Source organism: Sparus aurata, chromosome 24 (assembly GCF_900880675.1).
Source record: "Sparus aurata chromosome 24, fSpaAur1.1, whole genome shotgun sequence".
Lineage (NCBI taxonomy): Eukaryota > Metazoa > Chordata > Actinopteri > Spariformes > Sparidae > Sparus > Sparus aurata.
The window spans coordinates 5,519,529-5,538,585 of NC_044210.1; the positions used below are offsets into that span (position 1 = coordinate 5,519,529).

The window sequence follows — 19,057 nt, forward strand, 5'->3', positions numbered from 1 at the left end:
GTCTGTGTGTATTCTTTTGTTTTCTCTTTTCGCATACATCTGTGTGTGTCTGTGTATCTATCTATGTTTGCGTGTGTGTGTGTGTATATTTGCTCGTGCATTCGACTGTCCTGCTCCCAGGTGTGCCGTGAGTTCCAGCGGGGCAACTGCGCTCGCGGGGAGACGGACTGCCGCTTCGCCCACCCGAGCGACAGCCCCATGATCGACACCAGCGACAACACTGTCACTGTGTGCATGGACTACATCAAGAGCCGCTGCTCCCGTGAGAAGTGCAAGTACTTCCATCCCCCGGCCCACCTGCAGGCCAAGATTAAGGCCGCCCAACACCAGGCCAACCAGACAGCTGTGGCTGCGCAAGCTGCCGCCACAGCTGCAGCCATGGTGAGAGCACAGCACTGCAACCCTACTATACCTACTGTACCCCGTGCCTACACACAAGTAGAGCAGGAAACACACATACTTGTGTCCTTGTAGTAGCAAAACTAATCTCACAAAGTTTCTGCTTGTTTGGAGTATTTACAGGGCGAGACCTTGTAAGGTCTGGATGGGACAATAAGGCGATTTTATAGCTCCTATATACAGAATACCTTGAATTTTCCAAGAGGAGCTTAGCTCTTATAATCATATCCAGTGAGGCTTTATAGGGCAACAAATAAACAAGTTATTATTGGAGGTTTTTATGGTTGTGGATGAGCAAGTTAACTGAATACATTCATTCTTATTCACACTCTAAATAACATTCATATTAGCACAGGGCTTCTGGTGCAAGGCTGCCATGCCAAGGTGTTGCTACCTGCGTTATACAAAGCACAGATTGTTGAAGAAGAGACACTCAAGGTGAAAACATAGTTGTTTCATTCACCGGTCAATTTCAGCAGCATGTACACACACTGGACTTTCCAGTAGTATTCCTATCTTTATTCTGAAGTCTGTTTATATAAGATTGAATCCCTGAAAACGTGGTGAAAATTGATTATAATTTTTCTAAAAAAAATGGATTGATTGATGATTGATGATCACACTCACTGAATACACATGACATTGTTGCAAATCATGTTAGTTTACACAACCTGGTTTAAACACAAGCTGTTGATGATGACACCCACAGTAACATAAAATGTGGAGCGCTGCTTTATTACTGTATAAAACAACATACCCACCTCTGCTGGTGTATTCTAGTGGACTCCAGTGTACAATTCACTAACAATAGTCATCCCAAAGTGAGGCCATTGTATACAATAAACAGGGTTTAGTGAGACCTAAACGCATCAGTATAATGCCGCAAGAACAATCTGTTATTATCTCACCGCAGTCTGCTTTTATTTTCCAATGCCCTTGGTTCATACAGAGACAATGTGCTGGCTCACCCCCCCCCCCCCTCTCCCCATCCCACCTCCCCCCCGTGCTCTCAATGATAAGTGCGGCTCTCTGCAGATCAGTGCAAATTGAATCAGGGATAGATGAGGATGTAGCCACACTGGTGGGTGGGGGCTTAGCCTCCTCTTTAGTCGGAAAAGTCCCCCAACAGTCTGAGACAAACAGGCAGATGGATATGCAGACAGACAGTGAGAAAGAAACGTACGTTGGCAGTGTGTCTTGGCTGTGCCCCACCCTCCCCTCAAGGCTCTGAGTGGCTTCTTTTGACTGGTCCTTTGGCTGCTGCACTCGCACACCTTGTACTGCGCCAGTGTGTGCTGACTGACTTTTTTTCCTTCATGGCATGGGCATGCTTTACGCGTTGCACATACCTCTCTCATTGGCTGGCTCCATCCGCTGCTTGCTCTCCTTGTCCTTCCTCCATAAATCCACTGTTGTGGATGATAAGGCGACCGTGACTGCAGGTTAGTTTTGTTTGTGCACTTGGTAGCAGCTGCATGAAACAACAGGAAAATGAAAAATGGATTTCATAAAAAGAGAGCCTGAGCTGTTAGTGCTGTTTTCTGTACACCGAGTACCTTAGTTTAACAAGCCTTACCAGGTACATGAAGCTTTGTCAGATATGATTAAGTTCATCTTCCTAGTGCATTCTCCTTACAAGCCTATACCTCGTACTCCTCCCGTGTTCCTCATATGCCCCAGTTTATCAACTTTGTGACCCAATTCCCAATTTACCAACAGCAGTTACAAGCTGTGCTAGAGGTGAGCAGGGTTAACATTAGGACAATGAGTTGTTCAGTCAGCACCTTTGATCCAATCTTCCTTTAGCCCTTAGTCTAAGATGGAGCGCTTTTATTGAGGCAGAGACCCATAAACCCTGTATTGCTGCACTGCTGCAAATAGGTAATATCATTACCCATAATTCACTTTTTAAAAAATCTAAAGCAAATAGGCTAAAGTGTGCTATAGATATGGCTAAAGATATAACAGATACAGATAAACTGATTGAGTAAGAAGATCGTGTTATTGAGTTGTTTTACTGTGCCACATTACGTGTTGCTTGCCATGCTATGAACTTCTTCCTCATCGCAAGTCAGCCATCTTTGCTTTTCATGTCACTTTAATAGACCATCTTCCATTTGAACTAACAACAGTGTTTAAGTCTGTTAACACCACAGTGCATCGGCAATGCATCGTTGCTCTTTAATAGGATAATTGTTGTCATATACTGCTAGATAAGCCACATACATGAAGCAAGAGGCTTGTGCATGGACCCCTTTTAAGTGCTGTGCTCATCACATCATCGTCATCTTTTTTTCCTCTCAGCAGTGACATCAAATGTAAGGACATTTGTACTAAATTAACAAAAGCAAACCGTTTAGCTTGGCTACTACATCTAGATTTGTAAACACTAATTTCTTAAACACATATTTGTAGGATGTAAGAATAAACAGAGCTCCACATTCTGTGATTGAACTATAACGTTGCCTCGCATTGCGTCACCTCCCCAAGATCATCGATCACACTAACATGCGCTCATGACGCAGATTTAGTTTGAGGATTTGTCACTTGTTACTTCAGACCCGAAGCGTCACCACCACAGAAAAGGATGTGACTGTTAAATTCTTTTTTTGTCGCCGCCGCAAACAGTCCTTTCGCTAGTAACAGTTTAAAAACCTGCCTTCACAAGTGCGTCCAGTTCTTGCTGCCAGCTGTGAGGGCAGGGTTCAATCAGTCGAGGGGCTTTGACCAGAGCTCACTCACATCCCAATCTGTTGTGAGTGTCGACATCTCTCGGGCCCAAAAAACACCTCACATCATCAAATAGAGTAGCACTGTAGTTACTGTGTGTGTAGGACTGTAGAGAACCTGTGTTCAGATCTCACATCAAGTGTCAGCCCAGTATTAGTCTGAATCAGTTGTGTTTACTGCATTTTCTTCATGCGTAGATATTTAAAAAGTTGATTTGTTCAGAAGTAGTTGACGTTACTTCTCAATGCTCTCCCAGTAGATTTGAAATACATCATAGAATCTTGCTTTCTTAACCAAAGGTTAATGTAGATGCTTTTTTTTGCTTTTGTACTAATTCAAAAAGTAGCAATGTTTCTTTAAAGTAAACAAAACAATTTTTTGTTTATGTGCATGCCTATTGTTTTGTATGTGGTATACTTGCATTCAGATTATTTTTGTTTTTGTTTTTTTCCTTCTCACCTATCCACAATGCAATGCTGTCCCCCATGACGCACCTCTGCTTGCTGTTACCTGTATGTTAATACGCTTGAATCCCATTGGCCCACTGCCATCATGTGCTCGCTGCCTGCTAATTAAAGACTCAGTCGACTGCCAAAGCAATGAAGCGACCCCTCGAGGCAACTGTAGACCTGGTACTTTGACCTTTCACCTTTTGCTTTGCATGTAGCTTCTTTAATTGTACTGTAGCCACTCACAAAATTTAAGTTGGCTCTTTTGTTTTTTGTGAAACCCTGTAAGACACTTTAATGTTTAATATTTATCATTTATGATCACCAGTGGCAATTCTAGATTATACTGTACATTTATTAAATTAACAACTATGATGTAATGTTAAAATAACACACTATTTTCTGTTGTTGATTGCCTTGCTATGGTGTAGTTTGTCATTGTCCTTGTGATAGTTAGAGCAAGTTTCCATTTTTGCCTTGTTGTGCTGTGCATAGACAAATAACAGATTTATGAATATCAGTTTTGTAAGTATACCGTTCAAATCTGCTGTGTTGTGTGTGGACAGGCGTTCCCCCACGGCGTCCTCCAGCCCCTACCAAAGAGACCGGCACTTGAGAAGAGCAACGGGTCGAGCTCCCTGTTCAACCCCAGTGTTTTGCACTACCAGCAGGCGCTGGCCAACGCACAGCTCCAGCAGCCCGCTTTCTTTCCCACAGGTAAGAGCTCCTGATCGATACAGATGCAAATAGAAGAAGTCATGGGTATGCGGAGCATGTAAGCACACACAGGAGCAGATAACACTCCCTGAATGTGATGGGCAAACCCTCCATCCCTCACAAATGCATCTTTTTGGAGTTTTTATGCTGAAGTGAGGGCGCCTGATATTTATCAGTCATGTCTGTTAAGTCGTACATTTCTATTTGATGACGCACAGAAGGATCCCGCTGTGATGGCGTGTGCTAATGTTGCAACTATTCAAACTTTGATGTAGTGCCTGCCAATATAAGCATGTAATTGCTGCCAGGTGGAAGGCCAGGCTTTGATCAGAGCAATAAAATATTTGATATAGTACCACTTGATATGATACACCTGTCACTGTAATGTCCGAGCATACAAAAGAGCAAAACAAGACTAGCTGTTTCCAACACAAAAGCTCTGTAACTAGGCTCCAGTTTGAGAATAAAAATAAAGAGAAAGTATAAGCCAATTAGAGGAAATAATGATTTAAAGTTTGGAGCAAACATAGTCTTTCCAGTTTGTATTTAAACTATCTTGACAGGCATCAATATAGGAAAAAAACCTATATTAAAAAAGCAATTTTGTGCCATTTCCCCCAAATTAATTCAAGTCTGCTCCCTTATTTCTCTTCTGTTATTTCCCCCCCAAACAAAATGCTCTCTGTGTCTGCTCCTCTCATAGACACTAACAGTCGCTTAAGCCCCCTCGGGTCACACACTAAATGAGTTAACTGCAGCTAATACGGTAGCCTGTAGCCACACTGAGTCACGAGGATGAGACTCACATCCCTCACTCTTCTCTCTACCTGCTCGTTTTGGGTCCCTGCGGTGTGAGACGCCTGACAGCCCCTCATCCCTCCCTCCTTGCCTCTGTATCTGTGTGTGGGTGGGATGTAGCCCTGGGTTAAAGTTGTGCTTGCAAACCTTTTTTTATTTATTTATTTATTTATTTTTTTTAAATCTGCTAAGCGGGGTTTCTCCATTTATATGAATTGTTCTGATGCAGTAAATCCTACCCTTCTTCATCTGATGCCTGTGCACATCACTGTACTGACACTGCATGATGCTACTGTTTTGCTCTCTCAGCTCTTTAGATTTAGGCTCTCTGTCAGTTTTATTTATATAGTCTGTAATCACAACAATCTGTCAAACATATTACTCCCTGAGATATGGATGAGGAAACTCATATGTAAATAAGTAAATATCATGATATGTACTTGGTTCGAGGCTGAGGTTAAACCAACATCGTAGAAGTAGAGGAGACAAAAGCTAACTGTGTCGCCTCACTTTGCCTGTGCCTCGGCCAAATGGCTGTACTTGAACACAAACACAAAGACTACAGCTGATAGCCAGCTAGCTTGTATGTTTTGCAACTGCATGAGAAGAACTAACTCTCCATACCACAGGATAGTGGTAGTCTTGTAGTTTTCTGCATTCAGAAAGAGAAACCAAATGATTTAGGACCGCAGATATACAGTGTAAATGTTTGTCCATCATTTTCATTTTCCTCCTGCTTATATAGCCGCTTCTAATCAAGAAAATGTCTGATAAAAAGCTGCAAATGGCACTGGTGAAGAGGCAGCGGTGAGGGAGAAACTGAGGAGAAACCACATTAAATGGGTGAAATCATGGATACTAAAGCAACAGGCTCAAGGGACTTGCCCTGTCTTCTTCCATTTCTCTGCCCGTGCACTGATTCACTTAGCTCAACAGCCAATCAGAGTGATTTCCCTCACCAGAGGCGTCACAGCCAATACTACTTACTCAGATGGCTGAAAAGCAGCCCACAAGGGCGGACTAGTGCCAGCTGTGCAAGACACACCGCATGAACTAGTGCCTAAGATGCTCACAGACTTACTTGACATTGGAGTCAGCCTGGTGTGTTAGGGCCCTTACTCTTATGGACAGAAACATTAAATTGAAGCTTAATAAATAAAAAGTACAGCAACTTATGATTGATCCATATCAATTTTAGGCTCAAATTGTCAAACAGACTTAAAAAATGACCGTTAGAGCCCAGCCCCTTGCAAGTAAAGATACGGATGCAGATAAAAATGTGCTGGCTCTCTCATATTAACTCCAAATAAGTGCCGACTCATCTATGATTTCCTTCTTTTACATTTGCAAACAGTAAATAATAATCTCATTGAACCAGCTTTGCAGCTTGCTAAACTTGGCCTCGATTTCACATCCTACAGTATGCCTAAGTTTGCTTTATGTTTGATGCAGCTGGATATAAAGAGTATTTTGGTCACTAATGCCATAACAGAAATAAGGGAGTTCCTCTGCTTGCTACCATTACCTGCAATTATAGCTGGCTCACAGCACCACTGCAACAGTAGCATCTGAGCTGAGTGAAGACTTCAAGCTTTTTTTTTTTTTTTGTCTTTTGTCTAACCTTGATGTTCTCCTCCCTCAATTAACCCATTTATTTCTTCCTCTCTCTCTCTCTCTCTCTCTGTCTCCCTCCCTCTCCCTCTCTCTCTGTCTTTATCTGCATGAACACAACAGGGTCAGTCTTGTGCATGACTCCTGCTAGCAGTCTTGGTAGGTCCTGACCTTCCCTTTGCTCTCTCACACACTTTGTTTGATGTATAAAAATGGAGGAGGGGGGTGGTTGGAGAGGGGATGAGTGGGCAATATCTGCAGCCCTTGCAGGTGAGACAAAAGGTCATCGCTTTGGCACATTGTGGCGGTGATGAAACTTTTTAAAAATGTGTTGGATTTATATTCATCAAACTGTCCATTTCTGTTGGCGGAGTTATGATATGAAACACTTTTTGTGTCACCTGAAAGAGTTGTGACTCTCTTGTTTCCCTACTGACTCTCTCGCTAATGACTGTTTGTTTATGACTGAAATGGTAGTGTGGATAAAATACTGCAGACTGATCTGTTCTTAAGCTGTAGGATAGCTACTGTCTGTTTGCTGTGCTGTGTTTATCAGGAAATTTAAATCAGTTTCCCAGAGAAATGATCTCAGCCACATAGCTGGAGCGTTTGTCTCTGCTAAAAGGGGATGGGAATTAACAAAAAGTCCCAGTCGGCTCGCCAGCAGGTCCTAAAAGGGAAAAATTAAGTACCAGGAGAAATGAGTTTAAGCATATTATTCCAACAATCCATCAGAGTTGCATGTTTTTGGCATGCTTCCTGCTGTTATCAGCCCACATGGCTTAAAAAAAAAAAAATCAAATTCCCATCCCTGCTGCCAAAAATGTCATTGATTCATTGTAATTGGTGTCTTGTGCAACTCAACTTCTCTGGGAAAAACAGCAAAACTGATTTTCCGTATAAATTTCCTTATTTGTGATTGTAATCAGCTTCTCTCCTCTTTGTTTTTTTTGTTATTTTTTCTCCCATGCTCTCTTTTTCTTTCTTTCTTTCTGTCCTCCTTGCTTTGCATTGTGAATGGTTGCATGCCATCTGCCGGTGTAACCCTAACGATGGCTTGCTGGCTCTCTGTAACATCCGCCACCACCACCACCACCACCACCACCACCATCAACAACAACAACAACAACTACAACAACAAACGATACCGTCGACACACACACATCACAACGGTTGTGATGGTTACCATAATGCTCCACCTACCTGTCCATTGCTACCACCCCCCCCCCCCCCCTTCCCTCTCCCCCATTCCTCCTCCCTCTCCCCCCACCTCCCCTTTCCCACCCTCAAAACAAAAGTCCCAATGATGTACAGTGCTACGCCTGCTACTGTCTCTGCAGCAACAACTCCTGCCACAAGTGTCCCCTACGCAGCAACAGCACCAGCCAATCAGGTTTGCTCCTTTTAAAGCTTTCTTTCATCAGTCCCCGGAGCTCTGAATAAGTGCTGCTTTCTAATAGTGAGCTGCAATAACCTGCAGCTGAGCCTGAGCCCACACCCATCCATCCATCCGCCTGCACTGGGCGAACTCACGCTGACACGAAAAAGCCTGCGAGTGGGTATTTTCCAGAGAATCTACCTCAGCGAGCCGGTGCCAGTGCACCGCTTTGAATTTCTTGCAAGCACTTCTTCAGAGCTCCCACATTTGCAAAGTAGTAGTTGTGTTGTGTTGCACTACTTCCTGGTTTTGTTTTTGCATGTTCTGTTTTAATTTTCCACTTTTTTTTTTTTTTTTTTTTTTTTTTTTTTCTTGTTGTTGTCAAATAAGCCTCTCCATCTGCAGTAGGGGGCATCATTTGTACTGCTTGTGTGCTATGCAAACACACACACACGTTCAAGCAAATACAGCACATACGGGCCATTCCCGCAGCACTTAACAGCTGCCATGTTGGATTTCTTTCCCGTTTCTACTCTTCCCAGTTTCACCTTTTTACCCTACTACTGGCCGTGGGACAAAAGCGAGAATAAATCATGTGGGGGAACAGTTACAGGCCACGCTTGTCAGGCCGAGACAGACACAGGAAAAATGATCACAGAAGCTGTCTAAAAATGGCCCTCTGATCGGAGGCTCTCCTGTTGCTGCGTGTCAGCAGGAGCCAGGGGAAGCAGGGCCAGGTTCGAATGCCAGAGTGACGCATGTGTGCCCCATTTTAAACGTGGAAATTTCAGCACAATGCTGGCACCCTGGCCTCACGCAGCTGGCAATCATTTACTGGTAGTTCGGTACTAAAGGTGCCTTGAGGACACACAGATGAACAGATGAGAAGTGTTCCACAGGTGGGAGCGTGCTAACAAAAGAACGTCATTTTCTGTGAATGCAGAATCTTCCACAACAGAGCATGTGGATGTATTTTTCTGTATTTAGGACATTCAAGACCAACAAAGATTGAGCGTCTTTGTAAGCGTAAGTGCAAATAAATGTATAGTTTGACTAGTACTAGTTGTGGGGACCTTTTTTGTAACAGCTTTTCTCACCACTTTCTTACCAGCTTCTTTTTGAATTAATCAGTTTTATCAGATGAAACTGTCAAAGAAAAACCTTTAACAACAGGACATGTATCCCATCTGGAACTGAAAAAAACCCCCAAAGAAAATCACTGCTTAGTTAAAAAATGTTGAAAAAGAAAATTTCTCAGACTTTCTCCTTCCATCATTAACAATGGATCCAGCCACAGCACCTTGTGCCTTTATTGCCCCTCATAGGCCAGCAGTGCGTGCACTTCCTGTGAGTCACCGTCTCTTCCTGTAATTGGCATGCAGCAGCAGTAGCAGCAGGAAGCAGAGCTGCTCTTTAAAGATGCATGTGGGACAAGGAGCCGGAGAAACACTGACGTCAGCCTTCGCTGTCTGTCTCCGTCTGCCCCCCTCTGTTTCTCCCCCCTTCTCCACACCCTGCATAAAGATCCCTCCAGCTAGGACATAGTTAACACTTCGAATCACAAGCTGTGCTGCATTCACCACATGCCTCGTTTACAACAGTCATCCTCGTCGTATTTTTTTTTCCAAATAAACACCCCTGAATCTGATTTTTTTTTTTGTCTTTCTTTTTTAAAGATCACATGGTGCCGACGTCATTGTTTTTGCTGAAAAACAACCCCTCAGTCCATAACTGAGCAGCAAATCCTGAGTTTCTACTAATGCCGGCTGGTTAGTATCAGCCATTAGCATCCCGTAACTGTTACATGTCAAGACAACTTATCAAATGATTATAATCACATATATAATCATGATGTTGCATCTCTACACACGCGTGGCGAGGCAGCATGTTGCAGACATGTTGAATGGTTCAGAGTCTGACCCTCTGTGACATGACAAGCAGTCACCAATCACGTCATTCTGTGTCCCTGCTCATATTAACACATCTGCAACACTGCTAGCAGTCCTGGGGTCTCTGGTAACGTCACTGCCCCTGGTAGAGATTGTGAGGCAGCAGCGCCCCCGACTGTCTAAATACGGTATTACATGCACATACTTTCCAGGCTGCATGTGATCACTCTGGCGACATGAACTGATAGGATAGGAAGATAAGTTCTTATAATTAAATAGAGTCAGGGATTGTTATATCGTGCAGCTCTCCAGCTAGAGGACCAGGGTTCAATCTCTCACATCCTCGTGGACGGAACCTGTCGTTATTCTTGTCACACACATTCAAATTATCAGACTAGGTCACTAAGATCCAGTGCAATTAGAACAATAATCTGATATTAACCTTTGAAAAGACGATACAATACTTCAAACGTCCGCCATCTTTCTTTCCTCCTGACTCGTTCTGGCCTGAAACACACTGACAGTATTACCGCGCCACAGCTAAGACAAATAGGACCCGCAAACAATTCTTGGTGTTTGTTTTTACCCCACTGTGGTGCCAGACGGGTGGGGTGTACAATCCTAGCTGGCTGATCCCACCCATCTGGCATCCGGTAATATTTTCCATACTGCTCTGTGGAGCGGGCTTTCCTCTCAGCCCGTGCACATCACACGCTCTCCACCTGTGGTGACCTTCTGTGATGTGTGATGTGACCAGTGGCTTCTGTCCTTTGCTCACCGTCTTTTGTCTATTAACAAGCACCATGCAGCTTTGTTCTGTGTTGGCTTGCTGCCAGTGGCGACCACATGATTGGAAGCCAGCAGCTCTTCTACCTGTCCTCCCCCCAAACAGACAATCTCTCTCTCTCTTCTTCTTCTTCTTCTTCTTCGCTTCTCCCTCTCTCTTTCTATATCATGTGTTGGATTAGCCTTTATCTCCTAAAGAGAGGACACACACACAGGTGACCAGACCTGGGTCAAAATGCTATTTGCAAATAATTAGAAGCATTTGCTCTTATCTGCACGAAGCAGCAGGCAGATGGCATAACCACAGCTCTAAGACAGAAAAGGACTATTTATTGACAAATGTTTATCTGTGATCGTCTCAACCTTCTGGGACATCACATTACATTTTTCTGTGGTACTCATTGCCCACCTGATGCCTTAATGTCTCAGAATGCTTCAACAAAGTACGAACATGATGTTCCGACCACATCACAAGGTAACAGTGTTTATGTCATCCTGAGCGGTCAAACTCAGAGGTGCGGTGAAGAAACCGCCATCGTGGCCTCTTCCTGGCTGCATCCCACTGCCTTTCCCGAGGTCTCTCCAGGATCTCTGTCTTTGCAAACAGAACTATCGTACACATGGGAGTAACAGCATAGACTGTCGGACAGCTGAGCACAAAAAATTACTGAAGCTTGAGGGAAACCAGCGTTTCTTAATCTGGTCGAATCGGACTCTGGTTTGGTTTTCCCTCTTGGTGCAATTTGTTTGGGTTGATCCGAACAAAACAGTCACACTCAGGTACGGATCAGAACAACTTTACTGATCCCTCATAACAGTTTTCCATCATATTAGCTCTGGTTCTTGAACCAGTACCAAGATTCTTGTAACCTTGTTATTATCAAAGCAGTTTTTTTCAAACCATTTTTGAGCGGAACCGTTGTCATCAAGGATACGTCACCAACGGAGGGAGGCACCACAATACACCACGACCTGTAGAATCTGATAGACCCACGGTTTGCATTTGGTTCCACTTTAGTTTTTGTTGAAATGTTCTAAAATGGTTCAGGATTGGGTGTACTACCTGGAACAGAATTGTTTCCATATTGGTGAAGAAGAGGTTTGAGCGCAGATGGTTAGTCAGGTTACGAAAGAATGTTGGAGTGGTTTGTTTTTGCTTGGAGCGTGATCTGACTTTGATCTGACCCGACTACAGAGCGCTCTCTTCAAGTTTAATTTAAACCGCTCCATAGCCACTTTTGAATTAGTTACCAACGGCTAATCAGGTAATGAAGCTGACCTTCTTCCTGCGTTCTCCCTGCAAAATCAACAGGAAAACACACCAAGTTAATCGATTCGGAGCAGAGCAAACAAATTGAACCAAGGTTTAGAAATGCCTCAGCTGCTGAACACAACAAAATGCGTCTCTAGAATAGTTTCATTGTTTTGTGTTGTTTTCCTGTGGTACCACGCCTGACATGTGCTCCTGTCTTTCACCCCACACCACATTTTCCTTGCAGTGTTAGAGGCGCACGAAAGCTTGAAAATACACAACTTTTCAGCGCAAAGCAAGGAGTCTCACTGCCTGTCAATGTCAGACTCGGCCCAGGTACCTTGCACAGCCACGGGCGCTGTTTTCACCCACACACGATTCTAAAGCAGTTTTCGAAGCAGCTGTGCTCGTAACGACAAGTCTCGGTGAGATTGGGGCCTAAAGATGAGTTCAAATCCTGCCGAAATGTACACCTCCACACCTGGCCAATCCTACACAAAGCGGGTAGGATCGTCTGATTATCTGTTCCAGAGGATCACAGTAGTAACCCGACATATCACGTTGTCGTTAAAGTGTTTTCAGGCGTTGTTAGATGATCCAATAAGCACTTTGTTCGAAGCACTCTGAGGCCTTAAGAAGGCGGGAAAAACAGGCAAATACCGTTTGATCCAGATCTCATGGAGACACCAAACACGATAAAAGCATCGATTCTATGTACTTATGTTGTCTTACAAAGCAGATCACTCTATATTATCCATGTGAGCAAAACAAATGTCTCTTTTACGGGTCGACTAAATTGTTCTCTCCTTCTTTTTTCCCCTGTGTCTGTCTCTCTCCTCCAGATCATCCTGAAGTAAGTGTCAGGAAGGGAATGGAGTGTCACGAAGCTGCACTAGGAAACCCAAAACAGCCCCTGTGTAAATACTACCTTACCTCTCCCATAGAGGTCCAGCAACCTGCATGCTAAGAGTGTAACACTTCAATTTAACCATAAGAACTGCAGTGCCGGTGTAACACACATACACACAAAAAAGATATATACTGTATGTATTGCTAGGGAAAAAAAAAAACTATTAACATGAAAAAGTCAAAAATATTCTTATGTATAGTACTACATACATAGCAAACACACTATAGAGGTCATTTTAACAACTGTTCTCCCAAAGTACCGTGGATCCCCTCTCTTTCATATTTATTCTAAAAACCGCTGCACAACGTTCACCCCCTTGGTTGGTAAAAACAAAAAAGATGCTTGATTTGCACTATACGAGAACTATAGTGCTTAATGTTGAAGTGGAAAACTGGAAGAGTCACAGAAAAGAAAACCCGTGCACAACCACACCAAGGCACACGGCGCTTTCGAGTGGGGTTTTTTCCTCGTCTCGCGGTCTTTGCTTTTTCCTCTCTACAAAAGTTGAATGTCCTTGGGGCAGACGGGCTCATGTTTTCTTAATGTGACTGTCCCCCTGCGAGGGGCACCTCTGTGACCCTCATCTGCCCCAGATGCTGTTCAGATGCCATGATGAAGCTTATTCTCCCCTTCCCCCCCCCACACACAACCCCCGCCAACTTCTCATCTCCGGAAAACATCTTGCCAAAGTCGCAGCGCGGGAAGAGGTCGGTGGAATCAACCTGCAAGAAAAGCAGAGCCACATTTTAAAACCCCGATCATTTTTTTTTTTTTTGTCTCTTTTGCCATTGCGAAAGCTGCTCAGAAACAACCCTTTATTTGTTCTTCAGTTCTTTGTTCAGGAGGAGTGGTGGGATAGATTGTGCACGGATTTTTGCATGTAGTCGGGACTGGGGAAGACAGTGCCCAGTGTTGACAGAAGATAGTCGTGGCCATTACCGAAAAAGCCTAAAGGCTTGGGTCTGTGCCAAGGGCTTAACAAAGCTTGAGGGTTCGTTCCAGACATACCAAGCCTTGTGTGTATGCGTGCATGTGTGTTCGTATCTGGAGACTGATGGTCTGCCGGCAGACTGGGACTCGAAGCGAGGTCTAGCAGGTGATGACAACACCAGGCCTGGTAGGAGGGGTTTTTTCTGGGGAGGGGGGAGGGTGAGGGACTTAAGTGCTAAGACTAAACAAAAATTTTAAAAAATATATATATAAAAAAAAAAAAAAAACGGTGCATTTGACGATGCTCGTCAAGCAAAAGATGACTTGAACTTCGACTGGAGGGCTATCTGTGACCGTCGGTTGTCCTGTCCAACCCTACTATCACCGATTATTCCTGTTCCATTTTAGAAAACTGTAGAAGTGCCTAAAAAATGCTCATCAACAACACATGCATCCAGAGTGTATCACTAAAAAGTCACAGACACAAAAACACTGGCTCAGAAGCTACATGGACCTTTTTTTCGGGAAAGACATCACATTTTTGCGAATCGTTCCTGGGAAGAAAAAACAAAACAAACAAAAAAAACGGTTTTCTAGTAACCGCTCATGAACATCACAAGTGACTTTATCGAGACGAAAAAGAAGTTAAAGAAACGACAAATCAAAAATAGCTTTGTAGAATGTTTGGTGACTTTCATGGTGTACCATCGTTTTCTTACCATGGTTTGAGTAGTTTACATGAGGAACGTGAGTGAGAAAAAAAAAAAATGTATTGTAAACTGTGTAATGTATGTAAAGTGTCTCTTATTTTGAGAGTTTATATTCACGGTTCTAGAAATGTATTCAAAGTTATTTAAAATTTGTGTTTGTCTATTATCAAGGTATGTGTGAACACCCCCCGAAACCCTCCACCATCTCCACCTCCACCCGGAACAATCATTTGTCTTTTAACCAAGACCATGCATTTTATTATTTTTGACCAACACTGTTTATTTGTATTTTATTTTTTCTTCTCCATTTTATCAATTTTAACTCATACTAAATTTGATTTTTTCCATTTCTCAAAACATCTGATGTAATTTCATGGTGCTTGATTAACATTGACAATCCACAATCATACCTTGGGGACGAGAGTGCTCCACTCCGGTCCCACATTTTGGTTTCATCCACTCTGATTGTCTCTCCGCGTTATGATTTGTGTGTAATATTTGTGGACGGTGGTAAAAGTTCTATTTTGTTGTAATTTATCTTATGTTACTCTTGGTCAAATTTTAGTCGAAAAAGAAAAAAAAAAAAAAACAATGTTGTTAACTATTCTATTTTGAAATGAATGTAATTTATTGAGCTGTGCTACATTCTGCACGGTTGGTCATTTCAAGGTCTAACCTGTCAGGTCAGCGAATGAGAAGTCGCACACGTCTTGAGGGGTGGGGGTTTTAAAAAGTCGGCCCGCCGATAGAAAAGCTACTGGATCTCTCTTGCCTTCTCATCGATTTAAAAAAGATCACGGTGTTGCAGTAATGAGCATAGTTATAGAGTTGCTTGTGTTGTTGGGAAAAAAAAAAAATGTTTATTGTATAGATGACATTTTACCAAAAAAAAGAAGAAGAAAATTTCAAAAAAGATGTACTTTTCACTCTAGTATAATAGTATTTCATAACAATATTAAGTTGTTGCTGTGGCAACCAAATGTTGCAATTACTAAAGTTCGGTATTTTTGTAAATGACATTGTTAAGTTGATTTTCTGTTTCTTTTTGCTAGAACACTGTACACAAGGTAGATTGTAAAGAAGATATGAACATTTCTTATTCTTCACTGAGATTATGACAATGACCTAATATTTTCATTAGCAAATAACAGCCTCTATAGTGCTGTGACTGTAACACTTAAAATAGATTTAAAGTCATCAATGTTACATAGATTATATATGAATATATATATATATAAGAACTAAATAATCTATAAATTAATAAGTTCAGATGTACAACTCTTCCCCTGACAAAGGACCTTTAGGTTCCACACTTTATTCGAGGCGTATGTATCACTAGAGTTAAGGATTGCACTTTTCATATTGTTTAAAGATGTGATCTGTTTTATTCATTTTCCTTCAAGAGGTTTTTTGCCCCCCCTCCCCTCGATGAAAGAGGCAGATACTACCGATGAATAACTTTTAAATTCAACATGTTGCATGAGAAAAAAACAAGATCTTCTTTTCTTACTAAACGATAACGTACTGAATGTTTCTAGTGGAAAAAAGAACAAAAAAAAAAACGTCTGTACACAAAATGTCCTCATTTGGTGACCCACAATGCCCTTGTGTATGGAAATCCTCTTGAGATGTAATGTTTTGTTATTTCTTTTGAAAAATGTGTTGGCAATGATTGACTGACGGTAAAAAAGAAAAGAAAAATGTAAGCACTTTCTGAAGCAGTTGGTCAACTGAGCAGACTCAGCTTATCCAAACACTTTGCCTTATCTTGAGTCCATCGTGCTTAAGGTTTTATGTTTTTAAGAGCTCTTATAAGAAAAAAAATTTCTTCAGGAGACTCCCAACGGGTCTCTCTTTTCAAATCCCTTCTCAGTTTCATTTCAAATATGTATCTTTATATCTGAAAGGTCATTTTTTAAAAAAAGGTTTTAATGTGCGCAATCGCAAAGGCCAAAAGGGGCGACTGCAGCAGAGTGAACAGTCATCGGTCTTTACCTCCGCTCTCCCAAATCTGTAGTGAGATCTTCTATGTCCCATTGCCTTATACAATGGAACCGCTCAGAGATTGTAATTCTCGGCTGTAGCCAGCAGAGGGCGCTACACCGGAGACTGCAGGTTTACGAGCTGTGACTGCCTGTGCCATCGTTGTTGCAGTGTCGCCCTACCAACAAAGTCAAGACACAAAGTTAAATTGATAAGAAGACCCTCATCGGAATTTATAGTTTCAATGTAATCATTTTTAAATGTATTCTTTTTTTTTTTTTTTTCTTTTTCTTTTTTTTGCATATATTTTGTGCTATTTTATGTTTCTATAGTCAAAATGTTTCTTTGGTTCCAGCAAGATAGTGTAAAATCTATTGAAAGAAAGAAATAAAGAAAATCAAATGAATAGTTTCTTTTTTTGCCTGGATCTCTTATTCGTGTTGCATAAAGGTCGTGTCAGAGTCCAGACGGTGTCCTAGACTCACTTTAGTGACCCAGATACGATATTTAGTGTGCTGCAGGATTGTAACTGTATGCTTGCAGACCAGAGAGGCTAAAGGTCCTGTGACTATAAAGTCCGTGGCTCCTAATGATACTTCAGGGCCCTTGCTGGTCCCTGAAGGCCACTTCGGAAACCGCTGGCACAAAACTAAATAAAGAGCATATCATGGACTGTACAAGCACACACAGACTCAAGACCAAGACTTGTGCTGCTGTCATTTAAGCAGGTCTGAGCTTTACAGAATGAAGTTTATGCCACAGCTGACATAGATAGAGATAAGGCCTCAGACTGGGACAAGTAAGGTCTCATTTGTTGTTTTGTGTGTCATTTCCTGTTACTGCAGTGGAGCATTTTTAGGGGAAAAACATCCATATGAGGGGTCATTAATAACACAATTTTAACAGTAAAGTCAGCAAACTATCTTCAGGGTTCGTACGGGTGCTTGAAATCCTTGAAAGTGCTTGAATTTCAATGTTGTGTTTTCAAGGTCTGAAAAGTGCTTGGATTGTAGTTTAAGTGCTTGAAAGTGCTTGACATTATAACTCTGTGTCTTTTACAAAATTGGGATCAGACTGGATAATTAATTTCTGAAGTTTTTGCTATTATAGAATATAATTTTAGATGTTTACAGAATAATACAATGTACATAATTGTGATAAAAAGTGAAAAAAAAATCACAAGTAGATATATTCCTTTAGATACGTGTTTTACCCCAGCAGTAAGGTGCTGGAAAATCAAAAGTGCTTGAAAAGTGCTTGAATTTGACCTTGAAAAATGTGTACGAACCCTGTATCTTTGATGTGAGAAAATGTAGGGCCACGTCTCACGTTGACAGCGGGGGAGATTCTCGACCGGTAGCTGAGGATGGTTTTTTTTGGTCGACCTGCCAGCTACGACGGAGGAATGTAAAAAAAGTGAGGAAGCGCTCGACTCAACCGTCCCTGGAAAAATAGTCAAACGCAGTAAAGCCGTCCGTCAACCTTCTGCTTTGCTCATCTCTGTCAAGTGTTGTTTTGAGAAAATGTCATAAAAAGTTGCGTAACAATGAAAAAAGCAGATTCAACAAACTGTGGGCCTGTTCTCTCCTTCAGCTCTTTTTTCACAGCGTCTCGCTCGATGCCACTTTAATTACGCGACGAACATCATTTTCAGTAATCACTTCCCGCTGCAACGTGTCCAGCGTGACATTTGTTTCAAATAAAAAACTGAAAACAACATTGTCAAAGCCACAGTCGGTGTTCACAGCCAAGAGGAGTAAACAAGGAGTTTTAAATGTGTGCAGATGCAGCTCACTAGCAGTCACACCACTCTAGATTTTAAACCTCTCAACTGGCCGAGTAAAATGTTTCCTTATATTATAATACATCCATACATGACATAGAAAACATTACATTTGATAACAGTCAGCGTGTTCCAGACGAGGTCAAGTCAAGTCAAGGAGACTTTTCTGGAACAGCTCCCATCATCCCTTGACTTAGTTTCCCAACAGGCCCCATGACAAGCGTGTCGCCCAAAAGCAGAATGTGTTAACGTCGGCGCGACGAAGCCCTCCAGCGGCCGTCAGAATGATGTCCATCAGCAGCCAAGGAGAACCTTGCGCGGCGTTGCAGAGTCAACAAACCTGCAGAGGCAGGAGGTGAGTGATGGTGATCATGATTTTTCCTCATTTTTATGCTTTAAAGCCACATTATGTAGAAATTGGCCCTTTGTGCAATTTGGCGCCCCCCCCCCCCCCGACAGTTTCTGAGTGCAACACCACCGTCATAAACATTTCATTTTAAACATTTCATTTGTTACTTTTTTGCTTCAAGTCAAAACAATGACAACAAGAGGAGTATGACGACGTTGCCAAGCAGTGTGGGATCATGGGAGTTGTTGTCTTCAATCTGTTGTGACTCAGGCAGAAAGGAGGTGACCTATTTAAGTTCAGTCACTTCGCGGCGCCGACACCAGGAAGCAGCGACAGGTGGGTGAAATCACGGATTCCCCTGGGGTTCGAACTTTATAACGCGA

General features: G+C 42.4%; 1 protein-coding gene across 21 annotated transcripts in view; it reads left to right on the forward strand.

The window, feature by feature from the left end:
* mbnl2 (muscleblind-like splicing regulator 2) overlaps positions 1-16,946 on the forward strand; it is a 57,443-nt gene extending 40,497 nt beyond the window's left edge. For 4 of the 21 annotated variants that reach the window (XR_003982974.1, XR_003982977.1, XR_003982975.1 and 1 more), the window contains exons 5-11: positions 121-381; positions 3,708-3,761; positions 4,145-4,295; positions 6,828-6,863; positions 8,003-8,097; positions 9,759-9,851; positions 12,852-12,977. Coding sequence is in view for 11 of the 21 variants with exons in the window: in XM_030409591.1 (XP_030265451.1) it covers positions 121-381; positions 3,708-3,761; positions 4,145-4,295; positions 6,828-6,863; positions 12,852-12,976 (627 nt within the window). In the remaining 10 variants the exon portion in view is untranslated. Of the gene's footprint in view, positions 1-120; positions 382-3,707; positions 3,762-4,144; positions 4,296-6,827; positions 6,864-8,002; positions 8,098-9,758; positions 9,852-12,851 lie in introns of all 21 variants that reach the window. The other 17 variants (XR_003982979.1, XR_003982980.1, XR_003982978.1 and 14 more) reach the window with 17 other exon arrangements.
* Positions 16,947-19,057: the final 2,111 nt, after the last annotated feature.